This window comes from Lissotriton vulgaris, unplaced genomic scaffold (assembly GCF_964263255.1).
Source record: "Lissotriton vulgaris unplaced genomic scaffold, aLisVul1.2 SCAFFOLD_926, whole genome shotgun sequence".
NCBI classification, from domain to species: Eukaryota; Metazoa; Chordata; class Amphibia; order Caudata; family Salamandridae; genus Lissotriton; species Lissotriton vulgaris.
This window is the reverse complement of record NW_028250845.1, coordinates 476520-503312: the sequence shown is the minus strand read 5'-3', so window position 1 is coordinate 503312 and position 26793 is coordinate 476520. Positions and strand designations below refer to the sequence as shown.

Sequence of the window (26793 nt, the reverse complement as noted above, 5' to 3'; positions counted from 1 at the left end):
CCCTCCGGGGATCCTTTTGGTGGGGGAGGTGGGGAGGGATAGGCAGATAGTGCATTACATTGGTGACGTTTTCTTTTCTCCTCACAAACAAATCCCCACACTACAACCCCTTTTTGATGACGGGAGCACGAAAAAAGAATTGATAAAATACAATACTGACCCTATATATTTCTCTCTCTCTGTACGCCCGACCAAGAATACACCAGCACGCCCGTGGGAGGGCTAGAAGCAGAAGACCCCAGAAACACCCTTCATACCCACTGGAACCCGGATATAAGAGAAGTTACCCAAAACCAACTTTGAAGAAAGCTATCTCCAACCACTCAGCAAACTCTTGGTGTTCCGACCCTACCCCATAAACCCAAGAGATAATACTAATAAAAGAAACTGAACACTGTCTGACCTTCTGTGCTTCTTAATAGTCCCATAACCACCGCAGACTGACACATCCTTGTTGGAGGAGTGTGGGGTAATCTACAAGTTCTCTTCTCCATGCAACCCCCAGTCCAATGGGCTTGCTGAAAAGACCAGCAAGACTCTGGAAGCATGATTATAGGCTTATCAAATCCCAGGAGATGTAAGTGGGATGTCTTGCTACCATACCATGGCATTATCCTGGACTCCTTGCTTTCACTTTAATGTTCCGCCAAATCAACGCTGTCTCATCCTCCTACTTCCACAAGCTCTGCCTGCTTCTGAAGGTTTTCAAGTGGATTCCCACTGAGTCCAGGAAAACGGTCACCCATGCACTCTTCAGCAGCAGACTAGACTACGGCAATGCACTCTGCGCCCGCACCACCTAAAAACTCCTTAAGAAACTGCAGGACATCCAGATCGCCTGTGCCAGACACATCCTGAGCATCCCCTGCTGCAGTCACATGAGACCTCCACTGGCTCCTAATCAAAAATAATTACCCTCAAGCTCCTACTGCATGCCTACAAAGCCCTCCACAATGCTCGACCTGCATACTTCAACCACTGCCTCTCCGGAGGATGCTTGTTTCCGGTCCAGGGAGGGCCTAACTTGGCAGTTCGGGCTGGACTGTTTCCATAAGGCACAGGGTCAAGACTGATGTGCATATGGCTGGGTCTAAACTGGAGTAGCATGGTGAGCAAAAGAAGGATGGATTTAACCCAGATTTCTTGACTGGGGGTGAATGTTTTGATTTGTTCCGCATTCCGTCCTTCAATTGTGTGTCTTCTGCTATCTCACGCTAAGTGCGCCGGGTATGCCCAGACGTAGGTCCCGGGCTCACTGTTCCACTGAATTCAAGCTATCCTTGCTGATTAGGCGTGAAACCCCAAAACCGGTCCTAGGATGCTTGTTTCCTGTTCAGGGAGGACCTGATTCGGCAGTTCGGGCTGGACTGTTCCCATGAGGCACAGGGTCATGAATGATTTGCAAATGGCCGGGTCTAAACTGGGGTGGCATGGTGAGCAAAAGTGAAATACCAGTATTTGTAAAGTGCACAGCTATCTCCGAAGTTATGTTCCAGCGCTGGGGGCCCTAGGGAAGATTAAGCAAGCTATTGCCCAGATTCACATGGTGATGGGCTAACCTCCCGCCGACACCGGGGATTGAACCTTTAATCCCGTAGTCCAGAGTCAGGCACCCTGGCCGCTGCGCCACACCTCTTCCACAAGCATGATCGATTTAACCCAGTTTTCTTGACTGGGGGTGAATGTTTTGATTTGTTCTGCATTCCGCCCATCAATTGTGTGTCTTTTACTTTACTCTTCTAGGCACATTTTGCATTAAAACGTTTAGGAATATTTCAGGCTCCCCTTACACAATTGTAATGATGTTTTTGTCTTTTTAGTTCATAAATATGTCTTCATTTTTCTCAATTGCTTCATTATATTATAGTGTTATTTACTTGAACATTAATGGTATTTCTTGAAATTAAAAAATTTCCTCTGGGAATTGGCTTTTGCAATAGCTATCTGGGGTTGAGCAGAGTTTCTCTGAGACCTCTATTCAGGCATAGTGGTGTGCTTGTTAAGTTAGTAAGGGGCCTCTTCCCCATAATAATAATCCACCTTCTGACTATGGTATTATGTTCCATATGATTTTTCAGCTGTGCCAAAATATGTTTGGCTGTGTTTCCACTTTAGAAATAACATTCTCATGCTAGCTCTCCTTTATTCGTTTACAATTTCTCAGATATTCAGCTACAGTCAGCAAAGCATGACATGGCTGTTACTCGGAACACTTCAAAATTCAACTCAGTGTTTTCTTGGTTAGGGTATGGATTTTTTCAACCTGCTGCACTTGCAAATTCTAACTCAGTATTTTCTTGGTTAGGTTATGGGATTTTCAACCTGCTGCACTTGCCTTTGAACTTGGACTTTCTGTAAGGTTGCATTCATGTTATATTTTCATTTGGATGGTTCTGCTTGGGTATTCACAGCTACTTACCCTGGAGTAATATGTATTTCTATAAAGTTGCAATAGGTGTTATATTCCTTTCTATTTACAGCACATTTTCAGAGATGTTTATAATAAGTAGCCGATTGAACATTCACACCAAACATATGACTACCTTGAAATCATATTTTGGTTTCTGTAAATCATTCAGCCAGAATCTTCCTTCCTCTGATGGAGATTTACTTGTCTTGTTTCACAAATCGCATTTATTATACTATAATGAAACAGCCATGTTTTTTTTTTCTTGTCAAAGAAGGTTTGTTGATTTCATTGGTGTTTAGATGGGTATTTTAATGAGTTGCATCTCTGCTTCACTCTGAGACATGTTTTATCATTGCTCATATTTTATTTATTTATTTATTTATTTAAAACATTTATAGAGCGCGGCTGTCACCTGGCAGGTATCCTGGCTCTGGTAGCTTACTCCTGAGTTTTTAGGCGGGGGGGTTGACTAGGGGCGGGCGGGGTTAGAGGGCTGGGGAAAGAGCCATGTTTTGATTCGCTTCCTGAAAGGTAGGAGGTGAGGGATTTGGCGAATATCGGCAGGCAGACTGTTCCAAAGCTTGGCCGCAGCTACTCTGAAGGATCTTCCCCCAATCCTGGCCTTCTTGAATCTGGGTACTTTCACAAGGCAGGCGGTTGCGGACCTAAGTGTTCTGGTGGGGGTGTACCACGAGAACAGACGTTGAAGAGGTCTAGGTCCTGCACCGTGTAAAGCCTTGAAGACCAAGCAAAGGGCTTTGAAGGCAGTGCGTTGCTTCAAAGGAAGCCAGTGCAGCTCGGCCAAGGCAGCAGTGGCCGAGGATCTCCTGGTCCATCCAAGTGCCAGTTTGGCTGCTGCCGACTGAACTCGTTGGAGTCTGTCCAGCAGTGTCGCAGGGGATTCAAGCAGGAGTGCATTACAATAGTCAAGGCGACTAAGAATAGTGCACCTGACTATCAATGCTCGGGCTGAAGATGGTAGTAGTGGCAGGATTTTGCGCAGTGAGCGCATAAGGGCTGAGCAGGTGGCGACTGTTCTAGAAACCTGCGTTTCCATGCTCAGTTGGTGATTAAGCATGACGCCCAAATTGCGAACGCTGGTAACAGGTAGCGGGTTGTTTGAGTTTTCCGGGGGTCAGAACTCAGCAGGCAGAGGGCGGGGTATGCGGCTCGCGGGACAGAACAGATCCTCGGTTTTCGAGGAGTTGAATTGGAGGGAGTTCCGGTGTAACCAGTCTGCGGTGTCTCTTAGGCAGTTATGGAAGGCTTCTAAAGAAATGGAATCTTCGCCCTCCCAAGAGAAAAGGAGCTGGGTATCGTCCGCATAGTTTACTGTAGTCATATTGTGGGATTTAATTAAAGTGACCAGTGGTTTCAAGTAAACATTGAAAAGGATCGGACTGATAGAGGAGCCCTGGGGAACACCGTGAGGGACAGGGGAGAAGACAGATTGGAAAGGAGGGAGGGATACAGCCTGTTTTCTATCACTGAGATAGGAATGAAACCAGAGCAGGGCCGTACCATCGACCCCTGCCTCTCTCAGCCTCTCAAGCAGGGTCACATGGTTGAAAGTATCGAATGCGGAAGACAGGTCTAATAAGATCAAGGCCACGGCTTGGCCCCTGTCTGCACGCATTCGAAGCTCTTCCATGGCAGTAAGCACTGCAGTTTCTGTGCCATGGGCTGGGCGAAAGCCAAATTGGAAGTCGTCCAGAACGTGATGCTGCTCGAGGTGGGTTGAGAGGTAATTGCTGACCCAACGTTCAAGCACCTTCGCCGGAAATGGCAGAAGTGATATGGGGTGGAAGTTGGAAAGGCAATCTGGATTCAGCGTAGGTTTCTTCAGAAGCGGGGTAATGAGCGCTTGCTTCCAGGGGATGGGGACAAGACCACACCTGAGAGATTGATTGCAGATAATCCGGAGGGTGTGGAATAACTCGTGCCCGCATGCTTTCCAGATTTTCGGGGGCAGAGGGTCAAGGGGAGATCCCGAGGTAATGCCCAGTGCCAATTTCTCAAATTCTGCTTGAGAGATCAGGGGGAAGGCCAGGAGACTATTCGTAGGAGGGCACGCTGACCTTGGAGGATCAGGGTTGGTGGAGCCAACTCCGGGGGGGGTTAGGTGGTTATGTGAAGGGGGCGTTGCCAGGTTGTTGATGATGGTCTCATTTTTTTCCGTAAAAAACTGAGCGAGATTGTCACAGAGGGTCTGAGATGGGGGAATAGAATTCTTGACGCAGTCGGGATGTATAATATTATCCAGGATTTGAAATATACTTTTTGGGCTGTTAGCAGCGTTAGCTATAGTGGAGCAGTAGTAATTCGATTTACTCTCTGCAATGGCAGATTTGTAATCACGGAGTGAGTTTTTCCAGAGGGTTTTATTATTATCACAGTATCCGTGTCTCCACTTTCTCTCGGCCTGTTTACAGGCTGATTTGAGGGTTTTCAGGGAGTCATTGTACCAGGGAGCAGGTGCTCTACCTTTGGGTTTGCAGTGTTTTAATGGGGCAACCGAGTCCGTGATGGAAGTAATTCTCGAGCTGAGGTACCTGTAGTTGTTTTCCACCGAGCTGGTAGGAGAGAAACTATCCTGCACCTCAAAGACTTTGGTGGTGGTGCTGAGTTTTTCTACGGCTTTCCAATTTCTATAAGAAAATTGTGGTAGAGAGCTATTATTGGGTTTTCTAATTGAGGCGTTGGTGATGTAGAGTTTAATGAGCGAGTGGTCCGTCCAGCTCATAGGCAGAATTTCGCCTACTTGAGTTAGATTCGGACTCGAGAAAATAAGGTCAAGACGATTGCCTGCGGAGTGGGTGGGGTCCTTTATTAGTTGGTGAAGCCCAACGCTGTCACAAGACAGCAAGAGGTTGTCTAAACCTCATATTGCACTGTAGCCACATCTTAAGCATCTGTTTTAGCTTTCCACCTTCCACTGTCTTATATTCAATCTCTTTTTTCTTTCAAAGTTGTCTGAATAGGCTGTTTAAAACTGTAGGAATAGAACTGAATTAAAAATGTCTTCTATGTTTTTCAATCTGGCTTGGTACTCGGGTGCAGGTGCACAAGCACCCTCATGCATGTCTGATGCAATGTTTAAGGTTTACTTGCCTACTTTACTTATGTCATCTCTCATCACCTTGTATTAAAACATTTAAATATTCAGGTAACCCACTCTGTTTGGTTTAGTAATCTTCATCTGAATTGATCAAATCATAAGCTGATACATCATATTACCTTTTCCACTGCACTGTTCACTTCTTTCTCAGATGCATTTGGATATGTATATCCACAGGTTATTAGAGACATCTCAATACCAGGTCTAAATTGATTTGTGTTCAAATAAAACACACACACATTCAATTGAATTGCCTTATTAAATAAATCCCTAGAATTGCAAATATGTTTGAACTTTTCTAAAGCCTGGAAAGCTCAGCTATCCTAACCGAAGTAAATATGAGTTGCCACTTTTGAGATGCAAAACATCTGCTCTTCAAGCTCATCTGCTTGGACACTGATATCACATTTCTCAATTTTAAAGTAAATAGGCTACAGATCTCTTGTTCAAACGTTACCACAATTTGCTAAGATTAATTTATTTATCTAAGTCAGGGTGCGATTCCATCTAGAAGAAGCTTTTACTGTAGCCTTTAGCCCACTACCGTAGGCTTTACCAGTTGTTAATGGTCCTGAATCCAAATTGTAGGCCTGAGCCGCAGGTGAGGCCATATAACAACATATAGGGCCTATAACAACAGATATAGCCTGAGGAAGGCTATTTTAAGGGTATTTGAACATTCTACCCACTAAGGCTAGAATGTTCTAAATTAAAAAGGTAGAAACAGAAAGACAAAAAGTGGAATATTGGAGATCCGGGCTTATAACAGCCATTCTAAGCCCAGAACTACTCCATTGTCTTCAATGGAGCTCCCAACATTCCAATGTTCTTGTTAGACATGGCATCCTTGACGTGGTTTTCCCTGAAGTTTTTGCCTCTACCTCATATGTTTTTGATGTCCTGCTGTATTTCGTTTTTGCTGGCTTAGATGTTTTGGGCACTTTTCCACTGCTTATCAGTGTTAAAGTGCAAGTGCTCCCTGTGTAGATTGATATTGTGATTGGTTCTCCCTTATTGGCATATTTGTTTGACCAGTGAGTTCCCTAGTAAAGTGCACTGAGTGTGCCAGGGCTGGCAACTCAAATGCTACTACTGGGCTTGCAGCACTGATTGTGCCACCAACATAATTAGCCCTGAAAAGAGACCTCAGGCCTGCCACCGCAGTGCCTGTGCACAGTTTGTTTACTGCCATGTCGACCTGGCAAGTGCACCCACTTGTCAGGCCCTACCCTTCCCTTTCCTTGCACATAAGACACCCCTATGGTAGGCCCAAGGTACCCCCCTGGGCAGGGTGCAGTGTATTTGAAAGGTAGGACATGTACTGATGTGTGTAATATGTCCTGATAGTAAAATACTGCCACCTTCTTTTTTCACTATTGAAATGCCATCTTGCGAATATGACAGAATGGCATATCTTTCATTAGGGATAAGCTAGAAAATTGGAGTCTGGTATCCCGGAACTCTGAATTTAATAACACATCTTTTAGTAAGGATGTTTTTTAAATTACGTGTTTGAAAATAACACTTTTAGAAAGTGGCTATTTTCTGGTTCAACCTTTCTGTGTGCTTCTGCCTGTTACTGGATTAACTGTCTGGTTTCAGTGTGACAGAAACAGAGGATGTGCAGAGACAGAGGATGTGCAGCCCTAAGCTAAATAAGCCTGATCTGCATTTGGAGTGGTGGTAGGAGTAACACCTCTACCTGAATAGGGCTGCGCCTGCCTTCCGCAGTGCTGGCTCTGCCCCCTATGGTGCGACATGAGCCAAGGCTCACACTGACATAGGATGTTGTTGTGCACTTGCAGAGTGCCCCCTGAACTGTTTTGCACCGGGCTCAGAGACCCTTGCACAAAGGGATCAAATATATTTTGGGGTATAAGTATCAGACCTAAAACCCCTGAACTTTAGACTACTTCCTGAATCAAGAGGAACCTTTGCTGAGGAGAAGAGCTGAAGAAACCGAGGAGAAGTACTGCCCCTGCTCTTTGTCTGGGGTTGGCCTGCAGTTGCTTTTTCTGCCAAAGAAAGGAGAAGGACTTTGCTGTGTGCTGTGTCCCCTGCTCCAAGAAAGTCTCCACGGGCTTGAAGAAGAGCTTGCCTCCTGTTTTGAAGTCTCGAGGACAAAAATACTTCACCCCCAGCTCCCCTCAACTTTATTGCTGTGAGTTCTGACCTGCCAGTAACTGTGTTGGGCCTTGGAGGTTGGGAGCTGGAAGAAACCCAAAAGAAGTAAGAAACCATGTTTCCGATGCCGTCAACACTGCCGCTGTGGCATCACGACCTGCACCCGGGCCTGGGGAGCCGCTCGCAAAGTGAGCAACACATTGCCCAGCCTGCTCCTCAGCTCCAATGCCCTCCGATGATAGCCGATGCCAGCAGTGATCGGCCGTGCCCAACGCCAGCGCTCGGATCGACTCCGTCCTTGCCAGCACCTGTATCTTGTTATCGCGGGGCCGATAGCCGCTGAGGGTGACTCGAGAAACTTGCCAGAGACGCATCATCACTGGAGCTGACATCAGCCATTTCCGACGCAGTGCATCGTCACTGACTTCATTTCCAAGGTACTGTTGTTTGGGGGTCTGTGTGACTCTGCGCCCGATGCTGCAATCCCTGTGGGTGGCGCCGTGCTTAGGATTTCGTGCTGTCCTGATTTCACAATAGGCCCAATTTGGTGCTATTTGATTTCTAGAAGCTTATGTTTGCAATATGCTTTTTAAAGCCATTTTCCTGAGTATCTGTATGTTGGGCTTTTGTCGTTTTGGTCTTGTTTAGTTTAGATAAAGATACTTTATTTTTCTAAACTGCTCTTGTGTCCATTTGTGGTGTTTTCACTGTATTACTGTGAGTGTTGGTACAAATACTTTACACATTGCCTTTGGGGTAAGAATGTGAGCTCGCGTCAAGCTACCAAGTGGGTGAGCAGGGGTTATCTAAAGAGTGTATCCACCTTATCCTGAGTAGAAGCAAGGGTTCCTATTTGGACAAAGGTACCTACCTCTGCCAACTAGAGACCCCCATTTCTAACAGTTCTAATGTAGAATATATCACCAGCAAGCAAACAAGAGCATCTGATAACCTCTCCAATAACATTGAACTTTAAATATATAAGGTAAAAAGAATGTTCTTTATTTTACTGATGTCACCTGTGTTGCGGAACATCTCCCTTCCAAGCTGAAAAATGTGTAGCTAACAAGCAGAACTAGATGGACGCTCTTACTTTGGAACGCAAAGAGATTGTTCACTACCATATTTGAACTACCATCTCTGCTGCAAGTTCCCTAATTTTGATGCATGACAATGGCTACCTTTATGTTTCCCATAAGGAATCAGTTTTAGGTATTTCAGTTTATGAATTCTATATGAAGTGTACCCCACTGATGAAAGGCCCCTTTGTCAGAAGTACATTGGGACGTAATGCAAGCTTTACATTGTTAACATTCAGCAGGGTTCGAAAGGCAAGGAACAATTGTATTGGAATGCATTTTCAACTTGTGAATGCCTCCTTTGTATATATGTGAAGCAAGAACTAACATCACAGGAAGACTTGAAATTCATTTTAGATAGGAAACCTAAGGTAAAGTTTACAGGACAAACCACCATCTTGTAACAGGTTCTTCATGGACTAGACCACGATGGTGTCAGTTTGATATGTGAAGAAGGAATACTTGTATGCATCCTTTTCCCACTTGTCGGCTCCTTAGCCACCTTTCCTGACCAAAGCTTTCAACTGATCATGGAACAGCCCTCACTTAATGTTCTATTTGTTACATTAAGAGGAAGTTCGAGGAGTGGCTTTTAAAAGAGGACTTAAAATGCTGGTATTGAAGGGCAGTAGAGTGTGGCTTTCTCCAAGAAACGACCTCACTTAGCGTAGTAAGGAAAGTGATGAGTAAGCATAGAACTTAGTGCAATGAGTGTTATTTTTAAGTAATTTTACACGTGTCATTGTTTATGAAGTCATTCTGTTCAGGGCATGCACCGAACAAAATTTGCATGCTATATACGCTCCAAGGTGTTGTACGTCTTATCTCTGGAATGTAGTACATTTGGAATTATGGCTACTTTGAAGTACCATTTGTGCCACTTGTGAGGGAAACCATTATAAGTGAGTAAGCTACACACTGGTCTTTTTTAAATACATTTTATTGTGGGTAAAAATGTTTTGCTTGACGTTTACAGACCATACACTGTCAGAGTCTAAGAAAACACAGTAGCCATTCTCACAAGTAGTTACATAATATTAAGTGTAGCTGCATATTCTACTACCTAATTGTAAAATGCCATTGGTTTTACATTGCATCGTACTGGTACTATCTAATCGATGAATACATCATAAAAACATAGCTTGCAAATAGATAAAGCATAATTTCATGAGTGTTTAAGATTATCACATTATTTCAATTATATTTCCTCTTCAGAAATGTTACAGGGAACAGTATGAAAAATCGAAAGGGAAGTGCCTCTTTGTACCAGATACCCTACATCTGAGAAATGTATCAGATGCTATTTCAGAGGTGAGTAATGGAAGTTATTGTTATATTTTTATTTTCAATATATCCTAAATGACCATGTGGACTTAGGGTTAGTAATGTGTCTAGGGCACCACAAAACATGAACAAACCTCTTCTAAATCCAAATATACTCCACTTTTCCTGACTGACCTGAGTAAGGATTCTGATTTTGTACCACAAACATAGACTTAAAGCCACATAGCAGAGACATTGCAGTCTTCCTGATTTGGTAACGACATTTCCATCTGAATGAATCATTATTGAGTAGAGAGGCATCAGTCAACGTTATGCTTCTCTGCCCAAGTGAGTGATTCAATTTCCTATTCTGCTGCCTGCTTCATACCTGCACATCACTATGGAATGTCAGGTTGAAATTACATCCAGTGGAGGAGGATGACTTTATGAACCCCCACTGTTGGGTGAGACAATCTCACCAGCTTTATTGTGCCTTATCTAAAGGGAGGTGTCAACCTAAAAGTAAACATCACCAATTTTTAAAATAAGGCCCTAAGTTCTAACACTACTCAATGCTACTCATCATTAATTTACAAATATATACAAGATAGCAGGTAAAAATACCTATGGTGACATCCTCCTAACAGCTAACACCCCTAGCGAGCAATGAAACTAAAGACCAAAATACACCTTACAATCACTGGGCACAATATAATGAGGTGTAGTTATAAAAAGAGATTCATACTGGCTTTGCAAGGGTGTCAACACACTAATAAAAGCAGAAATATGTCATTATAAACCAATACAACGCCATTAAAACCACTTACAATGATGTTCATTAATATCTGTAATGATTGACTGCACAAGGAAAGTTGAGTTGTGCTTACTTAAGCATGCTCTAATTGCCGGGTGCCACTTGCAGGGCACCTGGGTTAGCAGAAGTCAGGGGTTTTCTCTCTCTGTAGGTCATATTCCACCAGCTGTCAGAAGTTCCATGAGAACCCTCCAGGGTCCCCTTCCCAGGCCAAGTGCAGAGTGAAAAGTAATTAGCACATACATTAATTGTCCCTACTGTCTGTTCTCCCAGGAGCAGGGCTATTCACTGGCAAATGGCCATATTGTATACAAAGACATTTAATCCTGCAGTTGGCCAGCAAAAAAATTAACTTAGCCCAGCAGGGAGATTGAAAGGCTAGAGTCTAATTGGGAGCGGAGCCATAGAAAAATTATCAATTTTTAATTGCCTCAAGGATTTCAGATATGTTGATATTAATGTCAGATTGGCATTTGATATGATTTACTATAGGATTAGTGTGTCACACTTTTCCGAAGGCCAGCACGTTTAAGGTGAGACTCACAGCCTTCCACCCCCTGTGGAAGGACCACAACAACAATAAACATCATTGTGCCTTGCAATTGCCTTAAGAAATGTGCATGTCTCTAGCATAGATCCATCCTGTGGTTTTAAATTCGTTTTGGAGATCACCCTGAATCACCCTAGTTTTATTCAAATTATACTAACAGCCTTTTTATTTGTCATCTTTTAATGTTATTTTTATGCAATGGGGCTAATGGAGTAGGACATATACCAGTTGATTTCAGAGAGAAGAAGAACATGTTGAAAAAAGGAGTGAATAAAAAATGCCCCAATGAGCATGTGAGTGAGCAATCAACATTTGCTCCATTTGCTTATATCCCACATAGCTGTCATTCTAGCAAGTGGTCACACAACCAATCATTCACTTTTAACAGTAATAGAAATTCCAACCAACCTTTTCTTGTCAAATAATAGAACACATGGTAGATTTGCTTCAAACATTGCTTACAAGTGCTATATCAAAGAACAGCCATATCCACAAATTCTACTCCTTCAGTTAGTCAGTTTGCAAAGTATGTTTCAGTTGTACGTATGAGCAGAATACCAACCAATAGTATCTCCTGTAAAAGTATAACTAAAATCATCTTCATATATATGTATATGTGTAAATGTATATGTGTATATGTATGTGTATATATCTATATATATCTATCTATATATATATATATATATAGATAGATATATATAGATATATACATATATATATATAAAGTGAGAGAATTGATTTGGAGTGGCACACTCCTTTGGTCCCCAACCTAGTTGTCTGCACAACTTTGAAACGTAGTTGCTCATTTCAAAATGTTAATCCACTTTGCAAGTGCTCTCCTGGTTATATTTTTACCACATTATTTGGAATCAGAATACATTTTACTGTTCCTATTTCCTGTTACATAATCTAACCTCTGCTCTCAGTCCTCTCTCTATATAAGTAGATCGTATTGTATTGCAACATTTATATTGTGCTTACTACCACTGTGTGGGGTGCTGAAGCAGTTGCCTTCATGGGTAGCACTTTAAACCGTGCAGGCTGTATGGCTGGAAGGATGTTGTCTTTGTTTTGATCCTATGTGCAAATGTTTTCCATGTTTTCCATGTTGTGTTTGATGACCACCAATGGACGAATATTGTGTTATGGAATGCAGCATATGTCAGTGTGGTAGATGATGAAGTGTGAGAGGCAGATGGACAGATTTATAGTTTTCAGTATGCTGTTAGCTTTGAACAGCTCTGCAGGGTCCTTATGGTATTTCTTATGATTTAGTCTGCTTAGATGGTTACTGTACTGAGTTGTCCAATCAGAGACTTTATGTATAGTTGTGGTACTGACTTGGTATGGTTGGCTAGAGAGGGAAGTGGAGAAATCTGTTGGGATGGGCACTTTTGTATTGCCATCCCATATTTGAGTGTCTTTGTGAGATACAAAGAAGCGGTCATATTGTATAGATATTTGGGACTTGCAGTGGTGGACTATATTAAAGTCCAGCAATGTGCGAGAGATCTCTTCAGTTTTTCCATGCCTGTTCATCTGGTGCTGTTTGATTTTTCTAGCTGTACAGTGCAGGTGATGGACAGCCCTCATAGCAGATATGTTTTATGTGAATTTTAGAGGTGTAAATTACAATTTGCTGCTGACCATGGCAAATTCTGGTTTAGTGTGAACATGCAGGGGAAATTTATTGAAAGTGCTAATTTGAATGCTTGCAACCCCCCACCCACCCCATGAATGACTGTGCATGTATTTTTTCCAAACATCAAAACCGTTCAGTTTCGCTGGGTAAAAGAAATGTAAGACCATATTTTTATCACCATACAGCCAATTACTTTTGTTATATAATCATCTCTTTCCAGGCCAAATACAAAGAAGACAAGAAAAAACTTTCGAATTCTCTGTACAAGCAGATGCCAGCTACAATTGACACTGCATTTGCAAAAGAAGTTTCACAGTATCAGAGTGAGGTAAGAAGAACCTCTTTTGTAATGCGCCACAGCAAAGCTTGCCGTGCAGTACAGGGCAGTGAAATAAGATTTCAGTACTCAAACACTTGCTCCACATTTATCCCTTGTCCTGATGTTTTGTATTTACTTAAAGTAGTAGTTACTCTTTAAGAGAAGCGACATCCCTGTAGAGCATAATGTTCCTAATATATTCAATTTTCATAGAATAAAGTACTTTTCAAACTGCAGTCAGGTCTGATTTTGGTAACTATGGTAACGTAATGTTTCTAATTTTTAACTTCTGTTAAAGATTGCTGGTCCAAATACCCTGAAGTGGCTTATGTTCTTATGTTGTAAACACGGCACTCAATGACCCATAGAAAGAGATCCAATTCTGTATTAATATTCACCATAGAACTAAAATAGCCTTGGATGACCAAACCTGCCAAATGCATCCAGTGTTCCACCCATGAAACAACCTTTACAACACAGTCATTACATTGCATTACATTTACAAAGCAGTCTTTACATTGCAACATCCTTTACAATACATGTCACTACAACGCAGCCATTACATTGCATGTCACTACAGCTCATGTCATTACAACGCATGTCACTACAACGCAGGCATTACATCGCATGTCATTACAATGCATACCATTACAACGCATAGTACCCCTACACTATCTAACACTTACCCTTCTGTTGCTCCAAGTGGAGTTAGAATAGTAATTTTTACCCCTACACTATCCAACACTCACCTTAAATGCAATGTAATGGTATGTGTTGTAATGGTATGATAAAATGTAATGGAATGCATTGTAAGTGTAGTTTTAAAAAATGCGTTGTATTGGCATGCAATGTAAAATGATGCGTTGTAAAGGATGTTGCGATGTAAAAACTGAGTTGTAAAGACATGCATTGTTTATTTATTTATTTATTTATTTTTTAAATTTCTAAAGAGCGCAAATACCTTTCGGTGTCTCGGCGCTGGAGTTTGCAGATTGCAGGGGTTCCACTGACGTCTTACTGGTTAAAGAGCCAAGTCTTGAGATGTTTGCGAAATGAGAGTAGTGAGGATTGATCTTTGACAGAGGAAGGGATCTGATTCCATAGTTTTGATGCTGCCACTACAAAACGTCTATCTGTTGGGCCGAGGAAGAACGTAGTGTTCGGCTGAGTTTGTACAGTTTGAATGCTCTTTTGAAAAAATCAGGTCCATTGTTGTTCAAGGCCTTGTGAATGATACACATGGCCTTAAACTTTATCCGGCTTTGTAAATGTATACGTTGTTATGTCATACATTTGTTCCGTCCAGACTAAACCAATTGCAGTTACAGAGTTTCTTTCATATGCAAGACCCTTGTGGGGCCTATCAAATTTGCATAATGCTAGGTGGTGACCCGAGGAGGAGCAGGGGCACCAATGAAAACAAGCATTTGCAATGCAATAGGTCTCCCATTGCTGAAAGTCTGAGCTATTGGTGTTGCTAATAATAATACCTCAATACAGCATGCCTCGCAGAGCAGTGCATGTTCTGCCCAGGCTTGACCTAAAAACCATCATGTGCTAGGGGGGCTGCTGAAGGAGCAGTAGCGTCATAGAATGAGATTAATTATTTTTGAAAAACAAATCACCCTACCTCTCCTAGGGTATTTTTGTGAAGGACTCTGGCAGACTACTACTCCAAAGTTAAGCACTTCTATAACTTGAAATGTAGTGTAAATGCTCTGGACTGAGGGATTTTTTTGTTGGTAGGTGCTGTGGATGTTTGGAAGATTTTATTAGATTTAGAAGAAAGATTCTATCACGTAATACTTATTGTAAAAATTGTGATGTTATATTGTCATGCCCAAATGGAAGTTAAAATAAATGCATAATTCAAAGGTTAATGAAAGTTATGAAAAATCCTCTTACTGAAATACCATTAAATATTTCAATGCTGAAAACGTATTGGTAAACAGTTCACGTTTAACTTTGGAATTGATTATCTGCCTGGCATGAGATTGCAGATAGGTCCTACTACTGTGCTTCTACTGTTGTGATAAGCACATGAGGGGGGTATTATATTTTGTGTTTGCTGGTGCGCCGACCATCAGGAATGCTGCCATCATAGGATGTCCAGGGTACAAATGAGGTTGTGTGACCTTGCTTCCTTGTTCGCCATTATCATTAGATGGTGTCACCAACATTATTTACACATGCTATCCACTATATATTTGTTCCTTTGTGTGTTGTATTTAGTTTTATGCATAATAAAGTACTTTCTCTTTTGACCAAACAGCAAATTATTAAGTGTGGTTTGTTGAGTTGTTCAGGCCTGAGTGGCAGATTTACAAATATGTCACACAACCCAACACAGCAACCAAATTTGTAAAGATATGGGGTTCTGCTCGTTTCCCAAGTGTTGGTGCACTGTCAGCCTGTAAAGCATCACACACACACCTTTTCACAACTGATCTTATGCATTGGTTTGAAATATAGCTCCTGTGGGTAAGGCTCCCTTTACCATTTATTTAAAGGATATTTTGCTGCACCTTTCATGTTCGACAGCCATCCTGTTGAAATAAATTGCTACTGCTTGTTATTACACTTTTGAAAATGATTATCAGTATGGCTAAGTGGCTTTGTTGTTCATTGAGTAGGATATGTATGAGTTTTCCTATCAGATTTCTGTTTGGATAAGCCTTGCGCCAAAGCCAGGCAGAAACCACCACTCTAGTCAGGGCAAGGGAGTTACACGCTGAAGATAACCCCTACTCACCCCCTTGGTAGCTTGGCCGAACAGTCAGGGTTATCTCAGAGGCAATGTGTAAAGCATTTGCACAACACACACACACAGCAGCAACACTCTAGGCACACCATAAAAGGAACTCCACACAAGGTTATACAAAAAATAGCCTTTGTATTGTCATAAACACATTAGAAACATAATCACACATTTACACTGTGCCAACTGGCACAGGCAATATTCACAGGGGACCAGGCCAATCGGGTCCTGGTCAGAACCATCAGAACAGGTAAGTAACTGCAAAGCACAACCAGTAACTACTGGTAAAATAATGACCTCAGCATTATCACATTGGCATTAGACATAAACCCACAATAGGCCTAAATCTCATCAGCATAAACACCTTACTCAATGGGCCTCAAACACCTTATGCAATAACCTCATAAGCAAATTAAGCATAAACACCTTACGCAAATAGGCATTCCCCAAAACATAATAACATGACATTAGGCATAAACACATTAGGCCCAAACGTCATTAGCATAAACACAGTACGCATTAGGTATCACCAGCATAAACACATTAGTGTAGATACAATGGGCCTAAATCATTCTTTTGGCAACACTCCTAGTAATAGACACATTACCCAATTTGGTAGAGCCTGGCGCTCTACCAGTGTCCCCAAACTGCCCCTAGGCCAACTGGCCTCTCAAAGGGCTTGAATGCCCTATATCCCAATGTAAGGGCCGGCTGCCAATGCAGCAGAAGAAAATGCGCACAGCCACTGTCTTCAACATTGCAGCTGCCCACTAATTGCTGGGCAACAATGAAAAACTGTAGGCATGGGCACTCCTGTGCCCTGAGTCCTCCACTGGGACTCTCTCCTAAACAAAACATGCCCACCGTTGCAGCTGCCCACTGTTCAGCTGGGCAGCTGTTGCATAACTGGCCACTGGTACTACTGTGTCTCCTAGACTGAACGTCCCCTTTGTCCAAGCTGCCTTCTGCCAGGAGAGCAGCCGTAACACAAGAACCAAGAAGGAGGAAGGCACAGGCATCAACTGTCACCAACAAACTATGCCAAGAAATGCCTGCAAGCCCCACTTCGGGACTTCTACAAAGGATCTGCCCAAACTTTGCAGCTGCCTGCAACAGTGGTTCAGCTGTGGCGAGAAAGTGAGCTGCGGGCTTCGGAGCCCCGCTCTGGGGCTCTTTTAGCCAATTTGCACCCCCACGTTGGAGCGCCCCACTCTCTGGTGGGTCTGCTCCTGTCACCCCCAGCATTCAAAAGAGAAGCCCCACTCACAAGGCTTGGCAGGCTCTCTTCCACGGACAGAGCAGGCTTGGCGGCGTCACAGGAACAGGCAGGGTTTTCTATCATGAGAGCCTCGCCTGGAATCCTTCTCTGCGGCCCTTCCTCCTCTTGTCTTCTGGTGGCATGTGGGGCTCCCACTGCTTACGGGGGCCTCGCTCAGGATCACCCCAACCTCCGGTGAGACTGGAGTTCAGGGGCAGGCAAGACACACAGGGCTCACACCACTGCTGTGGGAGCCCTGCCTCCAAAATCCATCAGCGCTTCCTGCATGGCACGAGGTCCTGCCCACAACCAGGCAAGGCTGCCTGGCTTTCTGGTCTGGCCGGCGGCAACTTCTCTTCTTCACGGCAAGTCGGGGTGGGCACCTGCCGCAATTAAACCATCAATGCCGGATGGGCACGCGCAGTGCGGGCACCGATGCGGGGTGGGCTCCAGTTCGGTTTTCAAACCATAAATCAACGGGGTTGGATCCCACTAGAGCATAAAGGCGGGGTGGGCTCCTGCCTCAAGGCAGGCAAAACTGCAGGGTGGGCAACCGCTCTTTCAAATATTCAATAAGCGGGGTGGGCACAGGCTCGGCTGCAAAACGCAGCGTGGGCTCCACCTTCTCCTGTAAGCACAGGGGAATCCCCACACCAGGACTCCCTCAGGGCATGCTCAGCCCAGTCATCATAAATCTGCGCACACCATTTCGCAGCATTTATTCTCACGAGTTCCTACATACTAAACCCACCCCTTCCGCTCCTCTCATACCAGGAATTACCACGGACACACTCATCCCCAATGCATTCCTATGGTAGGGCAGGCCAACCTTACCAATGTCACCCAGAAAGCGCATGCACTTTACCCTGGACCACAGTGCTAAAGTGCTCAGAGGCCTAAAATCACCAACACCAGGAAACAGAAAAAGGCTAGGAGAATGCAAAAAAATGTTTTTCTTCTTTTTATTGAATTATGGTGCGATACAAAAGACAATCAACAAAACAGAGAAAAAGAAAAATCATACACAATATTTTCTCAGTGAAGCTGCACATATCATATGACAAACACGCCAGATCGTGGAGTACAGTTCACTATGTTTCTGATAAAAAATATTCCACAGAAAAGAAAAACAACAGACGAGCCAGAAATAAAAAAAATAGAAAGGCACAAATAATATGAAACCAAAAGATACACATCCTTGGCACTGTACAATCCTGAGTTGTGCAATCAAGACTAAGCAGTCCTTCAAGCAGTTCTCACTATATAGGCCACTCCTCTGAACTTCTCCTGTAAACTGAACATCAATCACTCTTATTAAGCAAATATATTCATATTGGTTCCCAGATGTCTCTCGGCCTCGAAATTGTCGGCAGTTCTTCTGCATATGTATTCAGGTTGTCTCTGCAATATACCAAATCTTTTATCCACACGTCAATCGTAGGTCTGCGTCTACCCCCCCATGTAATCGCCACTCTCCACGCTGCCAGTAACAAAGCTAGACGTACAAAAGTACCATTCACTCCCTTTATATGCGGCACGCAACAAAGCAGACACACAAGTGGAGTACATTGAATATCCGCAGTCACCATATCTTTCAAACAGCCCACCACCGCCTCCCAGAATTCAAACAGCTTTTGACAACCCCAAGCCAAATGCATGAAATTTGCATTGTCTTGTCCGCAACGCTCACAACACACGCAGCCCATACCTGTGTAGTCTCACAGGAGTATAGTACTCCTGATGTTTGTATTTAAAATGTATAATCTGAAGATTGCCATTCATGCTGAGCCTCCCCGTCAATCCACAGACATATTTCCAATCCCCCTCCGAAATAGGGTCAGGCAAGCATTCATTCCATCTACCCCAGCTCCTGTCCAAAACAACCACACTTTCATCTTTAATCATCTTATAGAGTTTCGATATTAGACTTTTATCAGTAGGGGTGGTGAGTGCAAATTGCAAAGACAGCAGCGGGGAGGTTCTTGTGGATAGGTGGTGTAATGCAGCCTGGCCGCCTGCCTCAATCTGTGTACAGCGAATCTGAAAAGTAGTGATTGGTTACTGACATATTGCAGGCCCATCTGTGTTACGAACGAGCCATCAGGATAAACATCCTTCATGCGCAGAAGACCTGCTTCACACAACAGTCTAATTGAGGGTGCCTCGTGTGTCCCAGACATGGTGGTATGATGCTCCAGATACATATATGGTGCATACAGCCGTAGCTTCTGTGCTAGCTGGCCTATTTTCCGCAAAGCAGCAACCGTGGTATCAACTGCATTAATTTCCGTCTTCGGAGAGCCGCGTGATTGATGAGTAATGACACTGTGAAGTGGGATTGATGCAGTATCTCCTTCCTCCACAGCCACGTGGGGAGTGAATGCATGTGGCCTGTACCAGTAAAACACTTACTGAACCTGTGCACTCAAATAATACACATAAAAGTCTGGGTCTCCTAGTAAGGACCGACCATTGTACCCACGCGGTTTCCCCCCCCCCCACACACTAACCGAATCAACTGACTGCGAAGATTTTTTAAAAACCCCATCGTTAGCACTATTGGGATGTTTATAAAGATATAAAGGAACCTCAGCAACACCACCATTTTGATGAGAGCAATACGATCTGCTAATGAAAGCGGCAGCAAGATCCAGATATACACCAAGCTCTCTAATTTCGAGTATGCCCTACCGTAATTCTCCCTGACTACCACAGCCGGGTCACGATGTACCCAAATTCCCAGGTACTTAACCAGGTCCGTCAACCACACCAGCGGAAACTCCAAGTCAGGTGGCACAGTAGACGTTGTCAATGAGATTATGAACGATTTATCCCAATTTATACAGAGGCCCGACAGACGGCCAAACCTGACGTACTCCCGGAGCATCGGCGTCAAACACCTAGATGGTTCACGAACAAAGAGGACCATGTCATCCACATAAAGCGTGATAGTCACTGGCCGATAATTAAAGTTGAGCGCGGTCTCCCTGTGCCATTGCTGAATGACACAAGCCAGTGGCTCCAATTCAAGTGCAAATAAAAGTGATGACAGAGGACACCCCTGCCGGGTGCCTCTCTCCACTTGAAATGGTTCAGATGTTAGTCCCCCCACACGTACCCTCGCAGTTGGTGCTGTATAAAGCACAGTTATTCACGGCACAAACAGAGGTGGAAAACCCATACGTCGCAAAACCCAGTACATATAGTGCCATTCAACTGAGTCAAATGCTTTAGCAGCATCTAATAACACTGCCGCCGCCGACAGATTCGACTCAAGTACATGAAACATAGAAAAAATTGTGCAAAGGTTGTATGAGGTGGATCTTTCAGGTATGAATCCCGATTTATCCTGCAGTATCAGGCACTGCAACAGGGGTTGTTGCCTGGTCGCCAAAATTTAGACAGAATCTTGGCGTCTATGTTGATTAGTGACAGCGGGCGGTAAGAGTCACACCTGTCCGGGGGTTTGTCTTTCTTAAGCAGGGTAATTATCAAGGCCTCTCTCAAAGATGGCGGTATTTTCCCTGATTTGTGTGCCTCCGCATACATCTCCAATAGATGAGGCGCAAGGAGATCTGCATATTTCTTATAAAACTCTACCGTGAGGTCATCGGGGCCTGGTTCCTTACCATTAGATAGTGCCGCAATCGCTGTCTTGACATCCTGCTCATCTATAGGCAAGCATAGATACTTCCTTTGCGCGTCTGATAGCCAGGCACATGCTATGTCTACCAGATATTTCTCAAATTCTACCTCCGACGCTGCATCTCGCGATTTATATAAATCAGTATAGAAACTGCGAAACTGTTCTGTGATGACGCTCGGATTATAATGTTCACCCCCCTGTTCATCTACTATTCTAACTATGTGTGGTTGCTCGAGCTGCTCATTAATTTTAAACGCCAGTGTGCGTCCTGGCCTTCCGGCCTCTCCATAGCGTCTCGCCATGTGTCTGCGCGACAAATATTTAATCTCTGTGTCAGCAAGTTCATCATACTCCTTAATTTCTGTATACAAGCTTTTCCCTCCGGCTTAGCCACTTCCCTATCCAGCCTCCCTGCGTACCCCATGAAAATTGTGTCAATTAGCATGAAACATCTACCCCGCTCAGGTCAAACAATGTAAAGTTTTAGTGAGTCCTTGCCTCCCACCCATCGTCCTCACAAATAGTAAACCTGCCATCCTCCACCATCAGTCCCGATCCAGCATCAAACCAGGCACCCATGTCAACATGTAATAATGGTGGACCAGCTGCTTCGTCACTAGTCTGCATCCTCCAGTCCCGACTCCATAACCGTATCCTCCAACATGTTCTGCCGGGGCATGGCCTTACAAATATGCTTAGTGAACTTTAGCGCTGACTTTGCGTCCGTGAAAAAATTCGATTGTTCCTCATGGGTGATTTTCAACTTGGCCAGGTATAACCTGGAGTACGGTACTGAGACCGCTCTCAGCAGTTTCTTCACTGGTACAAATTCTTTTCTCACCGCCTGAAATACAGTCGTATAATCCGGAAAAAATTAAAGCTCGTCTCCTTTATAGATGACCGGATCCTTGGCCCTTGCCTCTTTCAACAAAGCGTCCTTATCAGCATAGTTTAGGAGACGCGCAATAATCGGACGTGGCGGTGCGCCTGGTTTAGGCCTCGGCCCCAATGAGCGGTGTGCTCGCTCCATTATCATCACGGTGGAGAGTACGGTCCAAAGAGTTCACGCAGCAGACCATCTCTGAAAATCTCCATATTAGATATGGGCGAGGTTTCCGATAATCCAATAATGCGATGATTATTGCGCATCGAGCGCCCTTCCAAATCTTCATTCTTCAGACTTATCACCTCCAGTATCTTCTCCATCTGAAGAATCTGCATCCATGATTCAGCTTGTGCGCCATGCGTGTCAGACATTCAGTTCTCCAGTACATCTAATCTGCGCTCATGCTTGTCCGCTTTCTTCTTGACCATGTCGAGTCCAGTAGCCAAAGCTTCAATCTTGCTGCCTATCGTTTTCATTCCAGCTCGCAGTTCCAACAATATGGTCCTGGTGTCATCCTCCGCACCCTCTGCGAGCCCTGTGGCGCCTCATGACTCACTCTGTTCACTCATTCCGTCAGTAGTACGAGTGGACCGCTTATTTTTGAATTGTAATTTGGCCTGCTTGGGATCCGATTTGCCCATACTGGAAGACACTGGTACCAGGTGACCTAGTCGCCCAGCTTAGCACCCGCACCAGCGATTTATGTGACAATCTTCTCTCCAGTGGTACCTCCACACACCTCCTTCGCACTTATCTGCGGTGATGACCAGCGCCACCAAGGCACCTCCGCTCTTCAAGTGCAGGCAGTCTCTCAGCAGCCAGTCAGGGAAGCTAGCCCCCCTTAGTCAACAGATATCACCGCCAGTCCTCCAGCACCACTACAGCAGCCAGCTGGACTCTCTCACTAGTCCACTATACGAGACGCTCTCAGGCTTCCTCAATTATGCCCAGGCCTGCCTCAGTCCTTCGGTAATTCGCCCTGTAGAAGCAGCTTTACTATGCACCCAGGTCAGCGCTCCTACCACCCCCGTACTCAAGAGGCCGCCAGTGGTCATTCGACCCCGCTCGCCCGTTGTCCGGACCAGCTAAAGGCCAAAGGGACCTCCGGATAGCACCCCTCAGCCACCGAGAGGCAGCCTAGCGGCCGGCTAAAGCACTTGGGGAGTCCAACTTCAGGCTTTTGCCTCCCGTAATCCTGCAGTACAGGTACCACCAGACGCCACCACACACTCAGCAACAGCACCCAGTGAAGGCCGCGCCACCCGGACCAACCAGGCCCAGCCCGCTCTGGTGTTTCACTCACCCTGCCAGTCCGACTCCATTTCTTCCCTGCCACGTCGCCTCCGTCTCACCAACATCACCGAAATCCCGCAGTTCGGCGTCACTCCCAGGGTCTGATATGTTCCGTACCTCGGGTATTCCACTGTGCCAAGCCTCCGCCGGTCAGTCGGCTCAGGAGAGGGGCTGCGCTGCTCTTCGGCACAGGCCTCTCTTCCACGAAGAGGCCTGGCGTGCTTCACCGATTCCGCCATCCCAGGTATGCGCCCACTGCCAGCACCGGTCTACACCGTGTTGCTCCTGCCGCAGCCGGCAAAACGTCCTAATGAGTATTCTGCCGTCAGGCAGCAGGAGCGCCCCAGCAGAGGCAGACTCGCTCACCGGGCAGGCGCCATTTTCATGCTTGGTCCGCGGCGGCAATATCAGTCCAGCATAAGGGCAGTACGATGGGCACAAGTACTCCGACTCTACCGGAATGTAGGATGGTATTAACCGAGTGAACGTTCTGGTGCGCGGACCTCCCTTAGCAGACTGCCATTCCGCTTCGCACCAAAGCCACGCCCCGAGAATGCAAAAACTTTCAGGGTGAACCTGCCAAAAGGGCTAAGTCCAACAATTTCAATATGATAATTGCTCTATTTTGCGATTATCTCTTTGTATATTAGGAGTGAGTAGTTTATTAGTAGGTGAAGGTAGGTACCTACAGCTACTAATAACACCATAATCCCACCATCATGTCCAGTTAAGTCTCAATAAATTAATTCTTTCTCAACCCTTGGTAGTTTAGCTAACGAGTACTCAGACTCAATTTAATATACAGGTGTGTAAAGCATTTAATATCATCAAAACAGTAAATAAGGTAGTCACAAAATACAATAAAAATCCAACACCACTTACTAAAACTTGAAACTATTTGTATCTTTAAAATGACAACAAAACAACAAAAATCCAGTGTAAGGGACAAGAGGTATACATTTTTAAATATTAAATGCAAAATCGTGCATTCTAGTGCTTCAAAGGAGAAAACGCCAACTGCTGCTATCTGGTCGCTCCGCAAAAGGACCAAGTAAAAGTTTTAGACCAACCATGATGGAGTGTGGGTCAGCTACAAGGAGTGGTAGGGCCCAATCAAATTTATATTCTGACTTACTAACTTTTTGGGAGGTTTTTCTCTTGATGTCAAGCAATCTGCTATGTCTACCCAGATTTCAGTTGACGATGGTGGCCTGCTGCAGCACGAAGTCTCGGTGAGTCCTGGAGGTCTTTGTCTTGGCCGTCAACGTCGAAGAGCTCTGGGGCTTTCAGCAGGGCCGTGCCGTGATTCAACATAGTCAAGGTCAAGGTCGATGGACTTATGGCGCATTTTTCAAAAAGTTGTCCAAAAGATTCCAAACTTCATAACTCCTTTTAAAAAAGTACTTTGAGGGTCCGCAACAAAAGCCAAGGATCAAGAAGCTCTGATTTGCCTCTTGGAGGTTTGGAACTACAATTTCCACAGTGCACCAGGTCAAATCCAGTAAAATCCAGGTGAAGCTGGTCAACTGTGTTTGTCCTTGTTGAAGATGATGTAGGTGACTTCTTCCAGCACTTTATTCTGGTTGCTGATCAGGGAGTACACTCCTTGATTCTTTAAGACAGGCAACATCCTCTTTAGTGAAGCCTTGAGAGTGCAACAGGTGCAGTCCTTAAAAGTGCAGTCCTCTCTTTGCGCAGTCCCAATGGTCCAGCAGGGCAGGTCTTCTTCTCCAGATGTTTCCAAGCAGGGATCTGAGGCGCTGTGCAGCTCTATCATATATATTACAAGTTCTGGTCTGGCCGGAGGGGGCACCCCCGACCAATTGGGTTCAAGTTGCCACCCTCTGTGATGACCCTTTCCTTCGAAGTATATCATATTTTTGGCCCAGAATGTACATCTCAGTCCAAATCAAAATAGAGAAAATCTCTCCTGTGAATTCAGGTCTGGCTAACCCAACCCACAGGTGTGGCTATCTTTTCCCTACACTCCCATTCTAGGCCGTCTCCTAATCTAATTAGAGGGCTCACATCTGTCAGGGGTTGCAGGAAATGGGGGTGGGTCGGGTTCCTGTGCTCTCTGTGCTTCTCCCTTTGAAGCCAAGTTTGACTACCCAGCCCTCTTCCTGTCCTGGCATCTGCAGGATGCAGATCTTCTCCCACCACATGGTTGCATTGTTTAAGCCAAGCCCAGGCCACTTCACACCTAAGCAGGAGCTGCTTGGCTCAGCTTTCAATGGTTGACCAACCAGAAGAGGCTGCAACATAACAGCTTTAGGTAAATTCAGGAAAGGAAGTTATAAAATTACTTTCCTGAAATAGTTATAACAAATCAGACCTTGGAAAGTTGTTGGATTTATTGTTACTGATAATTTGAATTATTGTTCTAGCTCACTCCTGTTAAATGCTAGACAGTATTAAAGTTTACAAACGTGTACTCATGTTAGTCTATGAAGCTAGGAACACTACAATGGCGACAAATGAAATTGGAAGTTTTTCCCTCACCAGACCATATATGCCATAATTTATCATGATCCTGCTTTAAATCAGAAGGCCCCCTACCCTTGGGCCCCTAGGGCTGACTCTATGAGTGATGTTTATGTAATAAAAAGGTAGGTATAGTCTTTGAAAGTGCTTTTAATTCTAACGTCGAATTTAGACATAGTATTATTTTGAAAGAAGCATGCAATGTTGGGCTGGCTTTAAAATGACCGCAGACACCACAGCAGTGCACACGTAAGTACATTAAATCCACTGGGGGTCTCTAAACCTACATTCTCTACCATAGAATAAGGACTTACAGGTAGGTTTGAGGAAATAGAAATTTTACGTGGCCAGTGTGCCCCATACATGCACTCTATGTCTGTACATATACCCCAAGTATGTCCATGTCATCACGCATTTCCCTTCTCATGTCTGAAATAATAATGCCTCTGCATTTCCGTTCAATGTTAGCATGTCAGTTATCAGGCCCTCCATGAATGAAACGTTAATTCTGCACTAAGGCCTATGTTGCCAATGCATTTACATGGTACACGTTTTAATGTCGAGATGAAACTGTTTTCGTGGCTCAGTCGAGCCAGGCCCCGAATTCAGGCTCCAAGCCTCTTGACACTCTGAAAGCTGCAGTTTAGTTATGTATCCCTGACCTCTCGCATACATCCTGCTCAGCCGAGAGGTGCCCAGCCTGGCCTGCCAAGACCGTATTTTGCCTACAGTTATCTGCTCAGCTCCACAGAAACACATTCCTGTCTAAAGAAAGGGATGAACATATTCCGCCAGCAGAAGATAGGGCCTAGCCTTTCTGTCTCCATTCAAATGATTTACAGAACCCAAATCCATAGAAGGCCCATGGCCCCACACAATGCACGAAGAAATATAGGCACACACTAGCATTTAGTGATGAGCAGCCCCTGCAGCCTTTGCTCTAGCGACCTTTAAGTCGGATAATACATCCTCCAAAACACAAGATATCAGATAATGCCTGAGGTGCAGGTCGTTCTGACATCCCAGACTCTTCTACTAGCACGAAAGTCAGCTCCCCCCAGCTTCCCCCCAGTAACACGTCAATTCCACGTCATGACCAGTTTTGCGCGCACAAGTAGGGTAAAGGTTCCTGCTGATCATGCAGACCCC

At 44.5% G+C, this 26793-nt stretch overlaps 1 protein-coding gene across 1 annotated transcript in view; it reads left to right on the top strand.

Annotated features, from left to right (window-relative positions):
* LOC147663099 (nebulette-like) overlaps positions 1 to 26793 on the top strand; it is a 348425-nt gene that overhangs the window by 5052 nt on the left and 316580 nt on the right. Inside the window, 2 exon segments of the mRNA XM_086950681.1 lie at positions 9947 to 10042; positions 13221 to 13328. Of these exon segments, the coding sequence (XP_086806807.1) occupies positions 9947 to 10042; positions 13221 to 13328 (204 nt within the window).